Source organism: Pteropus vampyrus, unplaced genomic scaffold (assembly GCF_000151845.1).
Source record: "Pteropus vampyrus isolate Shadow unplaced genomic scaffold, Pvam_2.0 Scaffold505, whole genome shotgun sequence".
NCBI lineage: Eukaryota > Metazoa > Chordata > Mammalia > Chiroptera > Pteropodidae > Pteropus > Pteropus vampyrus.
The window spans coordinates 360,754-376,305 of NW_011889286.1; the positions used below are offsets into that span (position 1 = coordinate 360,754).

A 15,552-nucleotide genomic window follows, 5' to 3' on the forward strand; every position below is an offset into this window, starting at 1 on the left:
GACTAAACTATCATTCAAGAGTGAGACAAGACAAAAATGACTGAGGATACAGAAAAATGTAAACACAGTTAGCATGTTTGATATAAAGGACATTTATAGAACCCTATATCCAAAAATGAGACGTGACATTCTTACCGAGCACATATAGAACACTTACATAGATAAAATCACTTGCTGAGCCACAAAAGAAGTCTCAATTTGTAACAAAGAATAAATATAATGAATAAATAAAATTGGAAATCAGTAATAAAAAATACCCAAACTTTATCTACCTCGTCCCCTTCAAAATATTATTTGAGTAAAAATACTTAACAAAATTTTAGAAAATCAAACTAGATAATATATAATTATGACCTAACAGACTTTATTCCAGGAATATAAGGTCAGTTTAATATCTGAAAATCAATCAATATAATTGTTAACAGATCAAAATAGAAAAATCATAGGATTCTATCGATAGATGCAAGAAAAAACATTTTAGAAAATCCAATATCCATTTCTCATTTAAACTCTCAGCCAGCTAGGAATAGAAGGGAATTTCCTCATCCTGACAAAGGGCATTTACAGAAACATATAGCTAACATCATATTTAATGGTGAACGGCTGAATGCTTTCCCCTAAAGAACAAGGCAAAAATTGTCCATTGTCACTACTTCTATACAATTATACTAGAGGTTCTAGTCAGTGCAATGAGTCAAGAAGTAGAGATAAAAAGTATCCAGATTAGAAAGGAAGAAATAAAAATGTCTTTATTTCCAGACGATGTGATCATCTATGTACGCAATCCTAGAGATTCTACAAAAAAAGCTATTAGAACTGGCATAAGTGAGTTTAGCATGGCTATAAGATTAATGTACAAAAATCAATTTTATTTCTGTATAAAAGCAACAAATTGGAAATTAAAAATTTTAAATATACCATTTGCAGAAACAAAAATATGAAATAATAAGCAATCTGACAAAATATGGGCAAGATGTATACTAAAAACTACAAAACATTTCTTAGAGACATTAAAGAAAACCTAAATAAGAGAGAGACCTGTTCTTTTGTTGGAAGACTCAATATTGTTTTAGATGTCGCTTCTCCCCAAATTGATTTATAGATTCAATGCAATCCCAAAATCCTAACAAAGTTTTTGTAGAAAATGGCAAGCTGATTCTAAAATTCATATGGAAATACAAAGGACCTATTATACAACTTTGAAAATGGAGAACAAAGTTGGAGGATTTAACTCCAAATGATTTCAAGATTTATGACAAGGCTATAGTAATCCAAACGGTATGACATTGGTATAAAGGCAAAGAGATAAATGGAAGAGAAGAGAGCAAAGAATCCAGAAATAGACCCACATGTAATGGTCAATTTAGGAAAAAAATTTAATTATCCTTCAATATAAGTGGTTAAATAAATCAGGATTTTTTAAAATCATGGTATATTTATGTATGGAAAAGTAAGCAACTGATAAAGAATGAGGTAGACCTTCACACTGACATAGAAGAGCAATATATACAGTATAGCACCAATGTTTAAAAAACAAAACATGAAATATATGGTGATAAAAAGATATGACTTTGGGTGGTGAACACACAATGCAATATACAAATGATGTATTACATAATTATACACTTGAAATCTATAGAGTTTTATTAACCAATGTCACCCCAATAAACTTTAAGAAAAAAATAATGTGTGTGCGATGTGGATATACATGTATGTGGGGTATGTGTGTGTCTGTGTTTTAAAGATCTGGAAGGAATTCATCAATTAATTAATCTTAGAATTGGGAGTAATTAGGTAAAAGCTGACATGTATACATAAGTTTTAATGACTTTTGCTATTTTAAAAAGTGAGAAATACTTTACACTCTCCTTACAGGATGAGGGAGTATTAGCCACCACTAGCAGGTATGAATCCAGCTGGCACGAAGCCTGGCACACTGCTGGACCATAACCAATGACAGTTTCCTTCTTTCCATCCACTTTTTTTTAATATCACTGCAGCCATTTATTTATTGAGTACATGTACATTAGGGTGTTATTATGTTGACTGTATTTCTCATGTGGCTTTTAATGTAAAAAGTATCCAAAAGCAAAACAACACAGATATATACAAAGTTAAAAAATAGAGAAAAAGAAGATAGAGGTTAGATAAGGCAAATATGGATATCAGGGTGGGTATTGGAAACAAAACAGAAACCATTTTCCTACCAACACAACCATGAGTCCTCAGCACCTGGAATACTGTATGCAGTGCTAACAGATTTACTACAAGAAAGATGTCATGAAACTGGAGAAGGTTCAAGGAAAGGCAGCTAAAAAGATCAAGAGAATAGGGAGCCTCCCATGTGAGGAGAAGATAAAAGGATTACAATTCTTCAGCAGAGATGAATAAGGCTACAACTGTAGTCATTTTGAAATACGGCCAACACATTAAGTGGATGGATAAAAACAGGGTAATTACACCTTGCACACAAAATTGCACAATACCAGCACAAGAACGGACCCCTCAGACATCTGGGGACCATGCTATAGAAGGAAGTAAATTAATGGCACTTTAGGGAAACAGCTTGGAGAAAGAGCTCCGTGCATGTGATGAAGAGAACAGAGCAGACATGCAGAACAGAGAAAACAGCGTCACCAAGAGTGGGAGAGGAGGCATCCTCAGGAGGAAGGAGACACAGCAGTGCTGTGACTCCTTTTAGCTTCCCCACCTCGGTCAGTCTGTTTCCTCACCATTAGCCTTTGTTTCCCTGAGATAACCTGAGTCTCTGTCCCTCACAATCCAAAGAGCTCAGATGGAAACTGAAAATATGAACAAATCCACCAATACGAACCAACTCATGAAGAGATTACTCAAATTCGGGGATTGGTTACCAAGAGAGAAGAAACCCTTGTCCATATGTGTAGCCTCACCATAAAGCTCTTTAACACCAGCATCCATTTTGGACATGCTCGGAAGGTCTCAATATTGTCACTCTCAATATCAGTATGCAAGAAATAACAACACCTCCTGAGTATGTCTAAAACAGATACTAGTGCTAGAGGACCTGACCCAGGGCAGAAGCTCGTAGGGACCCTGGGTATAAGTGCTAAACCCCTCATAGAGACCACAAAGCGTCAAGCAGCCCAGCAGAGGAATGGCCCATTGCTGTCCCAAACTCTGTGCAGGACAGGCTTCTAAAGGTGACTGGTTAAAGTTGATCCCCAGCATCAGGCTCCCTCTGCCTCTGACAGGCAAAGTCAGTGGGCCGCACCCCTGCTAACTCACCATGGCTTCCACTCCACAGGCAGCGGGGCTACAATGCCCTCCCGCGCCAGCCACATCAGTTCCGGTTCCTTGATGGGATCAATTCCAATCTCTCTGGCAAATTCAAGAATTTCTGCAAGGAGAGGCAGGAGGGTAGAAAAGTAAGACAGCTGGAGAAGTGGATGAAAAGGAAAAACCTCACAACCTGTGAAATAATAAGAAATACATATGTTGGTCTCTGCCACCAGTTCCTATTAATATTTGGTCTTTGATCCCAGTTCCTAAAAGAGCTTCTAAGACCTTGTAGTTTCCTGAGTAGCAAGAACATCTTCGTTCCAGTGAGGTGATTCGATGGGCTCATGGGTGGCTCCTGGATGGGGCTGGTCTCCAGAAAGACCAAGCAAGCCATGATTAGAAGCTTGGAACTTTCAAGCTCGCCCCCCATTCTCTGGAGAGGGGACAGGGGCTAAAAAATGAATTAATCGATCATGTCTACATGATGAGCTGCCACAAAATCCCTAAACTATGGAGTTCAGAGAGATTCCAGGAAGGTGAACACATCCACAGTGCAGCTAGGAGAGTGCTGCACTCCAACTCCATGGGGACAAAAGCTCCTGCACTTGGGATCCTCTCAGACTTCATCCTATATATCTCTTCATCTGGCTGTTGGCCTGTATCTTTTATCATACTCTTTGTTATATAATAAACTGGCAAACATTAGTGTTTCTCTGAGTTCTGTGACTTGTTCTAGCAAATTATTAAACCTGAGGATGGGGTCATGGGAACTCTGGTGTACATCTGGTTAGTTAGAAGTACCTGGGACAACCTGAGACTTGCAACTGGCATCTGCAGTGAAGGCACTCTTGTGGGACTGAGCCTTTAACTTGTGGGATCTGATGCTTACTCCAGGTAGATAATGTCAGAATTGAACTGAATTGTAGGACATCCAGTTTGTGTCAGAAAATTTGTCAGTGTTGGGGGAAAAAAAACCACGCATCTCATGTCAGAAGCACTGAGTGTAAAACTGAAGGAAAAACAAGATTTTTTTTACCAAACAACTGTTCTACGCTGCCTTTACTTTCCAAATTTTCTTCAGTGAGCAGGTATTACTTTTATATTATACACTTTTCTTAAATTAGTTATAAATGGTACTCCTAAATCAAGGCATGCTATTGCCATACACCAAGAATATAATCTGAAGCCAAGTATCACAAAGGCAAAAAAGTAAAACCAAGACTTCAGTACCTCAGGAAAAATCCCAATAGCCACAGCCAGAACCATCCTAAATGAGGGCAGCCTTACCAGGACACAAGATTTACCAAGATTTACAAAAATCTTAGTACAAAAGTGCTCATCACTCAGACAACAAGCATGTACTGAACACTGCAGAAAACTAAGCCCCTTGAGATCTTACCAACACACAATTAGAGTACAAACCAGGTGACACATGCTGTAAGGGAGATATGCACTGTGTGCTATGGGAGCAGAGAGAATGTGGAGATTTATTCTGTCAGGGCCACAGGATGCCTGAGCTGAGAACCCACTCACTGAACCCTCTCTTCCATGAGAGTTGTTTCATTTTCAATTTTGCTATAGATCATGGACTCTAATACTTTTGTTGTACTCTTTTGAAACCAAGCATTTAGAAAGGCTCTTTTGCCAGAGAGATCTGGAGGAATAAGGGAGATATTTGTACTGAGTTAAGAGTTATCTCACCTAGAAGAAAAAAGATAGATGAGATCATTGGCATATGTCACCAGAGCTCCCAGGATTAATGAAATAAATTCCCAAGAGGTATCAATACTTGTGATAATTGCCCAGGCCAGAGAGACATCACCAATATGGGTCACCTCAGTGGAGAGTTTGGATGTTGACATGCCTGGGGACTAGGGGGAAAAAAGCACATTTTCAAAGGACTACTGAAATTTGGCTAGCCAGGGATTAATTTATTCATTGATTTCACAAATATTTTTTAAGTGCCTTCTATGTACTAGTCACCAAGTGCCATGAAAGAGAGAAAAATGGTCTCTGTCCTTATGAAGCTTATGTTCAAGTAGAAGAAACAGCTCGTAAAGAAATAAACAGATAACTATACAAACTGGTAAAGCTTCTGATAAACACAATGAAGTAAATGAGGTATAAGAGAAAATGTCAAGGTGGAGGGGGCACTCCTTTAGAAAGAGTCAAGGCTGTCTACAGCCATGCTACCCTGAACATGCCCGATCCCGTCTGATCTTGGAAGCTAAGCAGGGTCAGGCCTGATTAGTACTTGGATGGGAGACCACCTAGGAAGACCAGGTGCTTTAGGCATTAAAAAAAAAATCAGAAAGAGTCAAGGAAAGCTCAGAATGGTGACAATTGAAACCTGTAAGAAGAAAGAAGCCAGCCATGCACAGCACTGAGGAAAGAGCACTCAGGCATAAGAAGAGCAGGTGCAAAGGGCCTGTGGCAAGAAGCAGCTTGGTCCACCTGTCAGAAAGGCACGTGACTGGTACAGTGAGCAACAGAGAGAGTGGCACCAGGTGAGCCTGGCCAGGTAGCCAGGCTGGATCGTACAGAGCCCTACAAACCCCACTAATAGTGTTATGCTGAGCATAACAGAAGATTTTAAAATCTGAGTTTTGATATGACCTGTAAGAAGAACAGTCTTATGCTAAGTGGAGCAGACTAGGAGGGCAAGAGTATAAGCAGAAAATTGTGGCTTGAGCTCAAGATGTCTAAACTCAGACTGAGCAGAAGAGAGTTTTTATAAAGATCCTTAGAAAAATATTAGAACCCATCTACAACAGTAAACAAAAAAGATAAAATATTTAAAAATATTTAAAAATATTTTGTTTACAACAGTAAACAAAAAAGATAAAATATTTAAAAAATAAACTGAGCAAGAAACGTGCAAAACCTATATGAAGAAAACTTTAAGTCACTCCTGATAAACAAAAAAAGACACAAATGAAAAGGAATACAGTGTTCTTGGATATGACAGGAAGACTTAACATCATAAAGATGTTACTCCTCTCTAGGTTCATTCATAGATTTAGCACAACTTTTTCTAAGATACTAACAATTCCCACATACAGAGCCCTCCCCTGGACAAGGTGATTCTGAAGTTTATGGGGAGATAAACGAGATTACCAAGAAAACTTTGAAGAAAAAAATCAATGAGGGTATTTCAGCCCTACTAGATACTAGAATTTATTATCAAGTCTCAGTAGTTAAAGGTACGATACTGGTATATAACTAGACAGTCCGATGGAAAAGAAGAGAAAGTAGACCCAAATACACACAGGCAGCACCCAAGCAGTGAGGGAAAGCTGAGCTACTCCATAAATGGTTGAGAACAAACCTAGAGGAAAACATTGAAAGAAGTATTTATTCTTGGAGTAGGGAAGCCTTTTCTAACTATGATATAAAATTCAGGCTTTTCTAACTATGATAAATTTAACGTGAAAATTTTAAACAAAAATCCCATGCTATAAGCAAAGTCCAGGGTTTAATGTGGGATCGACAGATTCCTGGGGATACAAGAGTTCTTACCCCTAACAGGCCTACAAAACATCAGAATTATAAGTAAAATTTGTGTGTCCAAATCCATGATTCATGAGAATTTCAAAGGAATCTTCACCCCTAAAATAGCATAGTGCTTCAAAGTGCAGGCCCTGAAATAAGACTACTGGGTTTGGATTCTAGCTGTACCACTTAGTAGAACCCTGTGACTGTAGGGAAGTTACTAAATCTTTCTGTGTCTCCATTTCCTCATCTATAAAGTGGGGTTTAATTATAGTACCTAACTCATGAGTTGCTGTGAGAGTTGAAAAGGAAATAGATATAGAGTCCTTACTAAAGACAATGGCACATAGTAGCACTGAATAAATCTTGTTATTATTGTTATTAATAATGTTATTGTTGTTTAAAAAACTACTTCAGTTTGTTCTTAAGAAATTTGGTTTCCCCTGGTCTTAGCACACAAAGTATTTAATTACTTATTGAACCCAAAGTCAGTACATTTTCTCTGGGAAGGGCCATACAGTAAATATTTTAGGCTTTGTAGGTCATATGGTTTCTGTCACAACTACTCAACACTGCCCCTGCAGCCTGAAAGCAGCCATAGACAATACATGAACAAATAAATGTGGTTATTTTCTAATAAAACTTCATTTACAAAAACAAGCAACAGGCCAGGTTAGGCCAGGTTAGGCCAGGTTAGGCCTGTTTGCCAACCCTGATCTAACACAAATATACTGAGGAGCCTTGTGCACGTACTACACTTTGCATCAGATGAACAAAGATAAATCAAAGATAATTCCTGCCCTCGAAGAACTACTACAATACACCCCAGGCCTCTTACCTTGCTCACTGGGGATGTAAGTCTCATCATAATCTTCCTCCAGAACCAGCTGGTCTCCTATGCGGATGGGTCTTCCAGCCATGATTGGTCTGGGCTCGAAGGCCTACATCCCAGAGACCCCCCAACCAAAGAGAAAATCAGTGACCCAGCTTAGAAGAAGAAAAGTTGGAGTTGGGTCATGGAGCATCTGGGTCAGACCAGACTCTTCGAGCCAACTTAGCCAGGGATTTTCCAGATTCCAGAGAAAGTGGAGGGTGGGACCAACAGCTCAGAACTCAGGCCTTACAGGCTCTGTGCCCTAGAAAGTTCCCTGAGACACATGTCCCAAAAGCTTGCTGAACACTCAGCAGACCACAAAAGATCTGAAAACCCGACTCTCTCAAGAGTTTGACTTCCTATCTCCCTTGAATGGGAGAAAGAATTAACAGTATAGGACTCCTAGCTAGAAAACCCTAGTGACCAAAATTACTAGCAGTACACGCCTCTGCCCATAAACCAACATACCCCAGTGTGCTCACACTGTCTCAACACATATCCCTATTTGCATGTTCCTATGCACATTTGACAATGCCCTCAGGAAGCTTATACTCTAGTGGACGGAGCATACATGACTTCAACAGCAGTACAAGGCAGAAGGGGAAACACATCCTGCACTGAGAGTACTAAGAGAAAAATAACATATTCCCACTGAAGCGATGAAGAAAGGCTTGGTCAAGCAGCTGATACCAAGAGCTGACCAGAGTTCTGATAGTGGAGATAGCTACTCTAGGGAGAGGGAAGGTCATGTGCAGATAAGGTGTTCTGGAGTGCAGGATACTAGCATGCATGGTAGGGGCTGGGGTAGAAAGCCAGGTCAGGGTCTGGTCATGGAGAGCCTTGCAGACCATGCTAAAGAGCCTCGACACTGCCCTGTAGCAAAGGCGGGCAGGGAGAGAGTCACTGAGGACTTTGGTGAAAGAAAGTGCCACAGAGTGGCCTTTTTTTAGGATAAAAACTGGCAAGAGTGGAATGGCTAGATTGGAGAAATGAGAGACTGGTGTCAGGAAAACCACTGAGGAGACTGCCATCCAGGTGAAAGATGATGAGAGCTTAAACTAGGGCGGAAGCAGTGGGAATGGAAAAGAAGCGACAGATAGGAGGGATGCTATGATGTTAGGTTTAATAGGACTAGGACGTGAGGAAAAGAGTGGAAAGGAGTCCAACTTGAATCCAAGGTTTCTAGCTCCAGGGACTTGGTGGTGCCAAATTCTTCAAGTGACAAGCTGGTGCAGTTCTAGAATTGCTCCTCCCTTCCTATCCCTACTCCAGCAACTACCTCAGGACCCCCAGGTCACACCAACTCTCCCTGCTATGGCAGCTCCCACCCTGAAGCCTGATGACACAGAGACAAGTCACCCTGTTAAGGAGCTGCCGTAGACAGCTCTGCCCAGAGTTCGTCCCCCAATTAAGGAGGCATCAGCCACACTGGTGCGACCAAGAGGAGTCGGGAGAAGCAGGTCCTGACCTCTCCTGTACCACCTCTTCAGAAGCTGTCACTATTCCATCTGGAGCAGCAAGCATGACACAGCCCTCTAAAAACAGGGGAAGTGAACAGAAAGAACTTGTCATCAAAAGGAGGTCGGGATGTGTCCTGCAACGAGTGCTCAGGAAATGGCCAGATCTGTTGACTTTGAATCTGTTCCAAGATCCCTAGAGAGAGACCATGATAAATGGCAAAGGATCTATGAGGGACCGTTACCATGGCCCTCTCCGCACCCTGACAGCTAAGAGATGAGCAAGGTGTCTTGCTTTAGGATTCACAAGAGATGGTTCCCTTTGTCAGTCCACTGGACCCAAACGAGCCAGGCTCTGCTACCTATCATTCCTGCCATGACACCTGCAAGCAGTAACTTGAAGCAGTGCCTCACTAAGAATGATTAAGGGAAGAAGCAGCCATAAAACCAAATGGGAATCTGCTCCCTAACCTAAGAATCCATAACCCGATGCAGACACAATGCTTAAGCTTCTTTACACACAGCCACCGACTCCAAAAAAGCAGAATAGAAAAGTACCAGGAACCAGTGCAATAGGTGCGGCCCACTGCCTGGTAGTTTAAGGAATCACCGGCATCTTTAATCTTCTGAGTTAGAGATGAGGGAGAAAGAGAAAAAGAAGGGGTCCTGGGGAGGGAGAAATTAATATTAGTCTGAACATCAGGCTAGATATTATTCAGTCAAACAGGCAATGATCTATTCAAGATATGGTATCAACTATTTCAGAGAATTTGAAAAATTCTCTATTTGAGAAATGTGACGTATCCCAACACACATCCCATCTCCAGAAAGCATAGGGCAGGTAAAATCTCCGTCCTCATGGCAAAGTGCCTAATTAGCTATATACATAATTACCTATGTTTAACTATTTAAACATCAGGAAGAACCTGGAAAATCTGCATTTATGGATCACACAAATGTCAAACAAACCTTCTGCCAGAAAAAAATTTAAAAATGGGCTAGCTATATTCTACCTTCTTTCTCCTTTTTGCCTGGCTTCAGAAAAGATATGGGCAAGGACAGGGCCAAATGGGCAGGAATTATAGAAATGAGGACGGTGGGGGTAAGAGAAACCATATTTGTTTAATGACTACTAGAGCTCATTTATTCATTCGAAAAATATTGAGCTAGGTTTATTTATAGCTGGACACTAGCGATGAAATAGTGATTAAAAACAGATTCAGCTGCTACTCCCTTAGAGCTACAGTCTAGTGAAGGACAGTGACAAAGCAAACAGTCACAGATAAATGTATAAGTATAAATGAGGTAAGAGCTCTAGAGGAAATAAGCCTGATTTAGATGAAGCCTATGCTGAGAACTGAAGGACAAGTAAGTATTCACTAGACAAAGAGAGGAGGAAAAGGTGTTCTAACAGAAACAGCAGCACATGCAAAGGCCCTTCAAAAAGAAATAACACCAAACAAGAAGAAGCATGGTTGGAGATGATGCTGGGGAGGTCAGTGGAAGCCAGGCCATGCCAAGAATTTGGCCTTTATGAAAGCTGAAAGCCAGGAAATGGTTTTTCTACATACACATTTTAGAAAGATCATTCTGGCAGCCGCTGGGAATACATACTGGAATGGAAGCCAGATTGAAAGGAAGAAAATCAGAGTGGCTAGAGAGATTAGGTAGGAAACCATGAGCTAGTCTAGGTGAGAGAAAATGATGACCTGGGCTAGAGTGGTAACAGAGAAGATATCTAAGAAAGCAGCCCTGAGATCTGCTATAGCAAATATATGGCACATGTCCTAACATTTCCCTCCAAGCCTGAGACTATGGGAGACATCATTAGTCAATCATAGCACTCTAGACATGGCTTTAGAACCATCAATATTGTACTCCAAGTAGCACTTATCAAAAGATCAGATGAAACCTGATAAGATCTACTTGCCACCAGGCCTGAGACCCTCTATGAGCCATAACTATTATAGGGGAGGGATCATCCAATTGCACTCATCCATCTCCTGCTAATCCCAGAATCTAGCAAGAGAAAAAGGTAGCTCATATACCTCCTCCAGGAAGCCCTCCATGGCTAACCTCAGCCTCTCCCATCAACTTATAACCTCCTCAGCAGTGAGAACATAGTTTTCATGTGTTCATAGGCATATTACTCTTTTTTTTTTTTTAACGCCTACAGCACCCGGTCTTCCTAGGTGGTCTCCCATCCAAGTACTAACGAGGCCCGACCTTGCTTAGCTTCCGAGATCAGGCTTGTTCAGGGTAGCATGGCCATAGATGCATATTGCTCTTAATATTACTTTTTTCTATGGAAATGTGTTCCACCTCTCCTGTTAAATCACAAACTTGCATGGGCCATGCCCCCTCCTTCCTCTGCATTTTCTGACCAAGCCCAAAATAAGATAAGTAAACTGGAGGGACTCTGTCTCTGCTATAAACCACTAACACAGAACCAAAGTATCTCAAGAGCCAGAAAAACCCGTAAGAGCTTTCATCTAACTGCCCCCCACCCCATGCCAAATTTTTCCTCTCTCTGCTTTAAGTGATAGACAGCATAGCGGTTGAAGCATCAGCTTTGGGGCCAGAAACACCTGGATTCAAATCCCAGCTCTCACTCTTACCAGCTGTATTGGGCAAATTAAGCAACATCCTCTACCTCTATACCTCATGCATATAACAGAAACAATCATGATAATCTACATCAAAAGGTTATTTGAGGATGAAATGAGATACTTCTTGTAAAGTACCTAGCATAGTCCCTGGTACACCATAAACAAATTTAGCAGTATTATTGATGTTATTTGCCAATTCCATGGTTAGATAATTCTTCACTATGAAAAGGTCTTTCCCATATTAAGCCAAAAATCAGTTTCTCAGAAACTTCTTCTATTGCCTGTTCTGCCCTCTGTACCTACAGACAGCAAGTTTTCTCTACTCCAAGCTAAGCATTTCCTTCCATTCAATACATGCCACTGTTTCCCAGTCCTTCGATGTTGTGGCTACCTTCCTATGAATGCTGTCTGATTTGTCAGCATAGCCAAAAAACTTTGTACACCTGAACACTAACAGAGCAAGCATATACATGCATATGCATGATTACAGTTCCCTATGTATTTATTTCTTCCTCCCTCCTTGAACAATTATAAAGTTCACCACAGTGGGGGAAAAAAAGATTTACTGGAAAAGGCTTTAGGGAGACGGTGGAAGACATTAGAGTTGATTGTGTAGTAGTAATGAGCACAGTTTTTAGAACATTCTTAGCTTTAATGCCAGCTCTACCAATTACCAGCTGGGCAAGTTGCTTCAGTTTCCTCATCTGTAAAATGGGGATAACAATATCTATTTCAAAAGGTTGTGAAGTACTATAATCCAATACATGTAAAATACTTAAAACGTAGTAAGATCTCAATAAATGTCAGTTGTTGTTGTTATTACTATTCACATTTTTAAAGGGCTTGTTCTACATTGTTCCAGAAGACAAATTCAGTACCAGGGAATATAAGTTAAGGCCATTCAGACATTCAATAACCAGTTATTAAACATCTGCCACGGGTCAGGCACTGGGCTGTTAGGGCTACAGACTTGATTACACGTGGGCTTGAACTCCAGTTCGGCCTAATCAGAAAGCCAAGCACATAAACACATGATTACATAACATGTTAGGCAGATTAAGGGAAGTAACAGAAAATACAACGGGACACAAAATGGCAAATAACCTTACTTTGGAAGATCAGGGAAAGCATCATAGAGTAGAGGACCATTGCGATGGTTCTTAAAGGATAAGCAAGAGCTCACCAGGATAAGGGAGTAAGGGGATTTAGGGCAGAAGAAACAGCATGCACAAAGGAAAGAAGGAGGAAAGAATGTGGTGGCTGCAAAGAATTGATTATGACAACAAAAGCTTATACTCACTTAACACTTCCTATGTTCCAAGAACTGTACCAATGCTTCATGTAAATCATCTCACCTCATCTTGTCAACTAGATATTATTACCCCCATTTTTCACATAAGGAAACTGAGGCTTAGCAAGGTTAAAAAAAAAAAATTGCCGAAGCTTTTGCAGCTAGTAAATGGCACAGCAGAACACACACACACCCACAGCTATGTGACTCCAAAGCCTGAGCTCTAACCACTCTGACATGACCTGAGTGCTGGGCGCAAAGGAAGGGGTGTTAGAAGAGAGATTACAGTGGAAGGCAAGGAGCGCATTAAAAAGGGCTCTACCGTGTACATTATGAGGAGCCAATACAGGATTTCACATAATTATGACAGCTGTGTAAGAACTAATTAGAGAAGGGCAAGAAAAGAAGCAGAGAAACCACTCAGATTTTAGACATGGCTTTAGAACCATCAATATTATTATCCTGAAAGCACGGCCAAAAAATTATGAACTAAATTAGTGAGTGTGAGAATGGAAGGGACCAGAGCCTATAGGTATTAAAAGCAGAATAATAAGACTTGACGTCTACAGTGAGAGAGGAAGGAGGGAAATCAGAGCACTTAAGCCAGTATCCTGTTCGCTGTTATCTGTTCATTTCTACGCCAATAGCCCCACCTAGCATACTGCCTAGAATATAGGAAATACCCAACAAATATTCACTGCATATATTAGATGAATGAAATCCTGGTTCAGACTTGGCTAAGTGAATGGTTAAGTCCTTCACTGAGAGAGGAACTACAAGAAAAGGAACAGATGAGGGGAAACAGGAAGGGCTAGGGAAGTGTGCAGTTGAGGATGATCAGTAAGCAAGTCTGAGCTCAGGAAAGAGGTCTGGCTGTAGCCATAGTTTGGGAAGTCACTGTTAAATACATGGTAACTGAACCTCTGGGTAAAATCACCCGGAGCTGGCTGTGTGAGTAGAAAGGAGGCTGCAAGGGCGGCTGAGGAGGGCTGAGTTAGAAGAACCAAGAGAAAGCAATCTTGGAAGCCAAGAGAGGACAGCGGTTCCAGGTGGAGACGGTAGATTTTAAAGAATGTAAAGAAAGTGAAAAACAAAACCTTTCTAACTTCCCTGCTGCAAAAGACGGCAGAAGGTCTGCTAACCCTAAATTCCGACCTGGAGGAAGCTTCCCCACAAGAGAAATATTCAAGTAATGTTCGAAGGCCGGGCCTTACACACTGTGGACTGGACAAATAAACGAGCGCCTCGCAAGCTCACACACTGCCCGCGGTCACTCCTTCGCCAGCACCATGGCCCCTTCCGCCACTCAGAGATTTTGGATAGATGCACTGTAGTCCGGTCTCTCCTTTTTCACTTTTTCCTTCAGTTCCCGCCCACACTCGTGCACATCCCGCTCGTTGGCACACGAGTGCCTCGACTCTCCCTCTTCCTTCCTTTCCCCACCACCACCCAACCACTCCCTCAGGGACATCCTCACCTGTCCCCGACCCTGGGAGGCTCTGAGCTAGAGGGCTCCGGGAACTGCGCAGCTTCCCCAGCACCACCCCGGCTCCCCGCTTCCAGGGACGCCGGGGTGTTGCCCTGCAGCGGCCAACAACCACTTCCGGAAAGGGTACCAACTTAGCAACTGAAAGTCCCGCCTCTACCCGGAATCAATAGGTTACTGAATGAGAGCTCTGTAATTGGATTGGTTAGATGTCCCGTCGGATCACCAAGGCGTTCTGCCCAACGGGAGATGTAGTCCAAGACAGTTGATGAGGAGTCCTCAAGGAATTAAAAAAAAGCTCTGAATTTAGATATGAGGAGAATTTCTTCCGAGGCAGGAAAGTACCATTCACAGTATTTACAGTAACGTGAATTAACTAAGGCAATTTATTGCTCATCATTTTTTAGTAGTGCGATTAATATCAGGTGAATAATACACTGATCATCAATAATCAACCCACTGAAGCTTTAAATAAACAAAAGAAATGTGAATGTAAGGTAAAGAGACACCCCCCACACACACACACAAAAAACCGGCTCCCCCGTGCTCTGATTAAATCAACGAGCACCTGACCAGGAGTTAAGAGACTAGTTTCTAGTCATCTTTTCACCAGAGCACAGGGCTCAGTTTGCACATCTGCAAGATGGGGATAATAATATATCAAAGAGTCTGTTTAAGAAGAAAAAAAGTGGCACAATGTGTAGCCCCGCCACACACCTTGTTTGGCAGAAGGGTTGCTACTAATACAATTCCAAAGAGCTTCAGTTTTGCTTACGCAGAAGGCAAATCTTCCTTTCTCTCATACATCTTCAACTCCTGGAAAAGTTAAGAGTGGCAAAAACAGCTCTGGACTTTACATCAGTGGGAAAACGAGAACAGTAAATTTAAGAGATGCTACTAGTTGAAAAGGGGAGTGGAGCACCTGGAGAAGCTCCTGATCAATTCCGTTGTGGAAAAGTATCTGGCTCCTAACTCCTGAAACTAGTCCCAGCACCACTCTGGGCTGGTCCCAGAATGAGGAAATCAGATTATTCTTCCTGTAGATCCCAAACTAGATATCCAGAATGCAGTCATCATGGTTA

General features: G+C 41.3%; 1 protein-coding gene and 1 non-coding gene across 12 annotated transcripts in view; one reads left to right on the plus strand and one right to left on the minus strand.

Annotated features, from left to right (window-relative positions):
* CEP164 (centrosomal protein 164) overlaps positions 1–14,606 on the minus strand; it is a 66,872-nt gene extending 52,266 nt beyond the window's left edge. For all 11 annotated transcript variants that reach the window (XR_002777758.1, XR_002777757.1, XM_011383165.2 and 8 more), the window contains exons 1-3: positions 14,462–14,606; positions 7,592–7,694; positions 3,268–3,379 (exon numbers count right to left, since the gene is read on the minus strand). Coding sequence is in view for 9 of the 11 variants with exons in the window: in XM_011383165.2 (XP_011381467.1) it covers positions 3,268–3,379; positions 7,592–7,673 (194 nt within the window). In the remaining 2 variants the exon portion in view is untranslated. The remainder of the gene's footprint in view (positions 1–3,267; positions 3,380–7,591; positions 7,695–14,461) is intronic.
* On the plus strand, positions 5,438–5,556 carry LOC111732929. Its single transcript, XR_002777761.1, has one exon. It is a non-coding gene; the product is annotated as a 5S ribosomal RNA (ribosomal RNA).
* Positions 14,607–15,552: the final 946 nt, after the last annotated feature.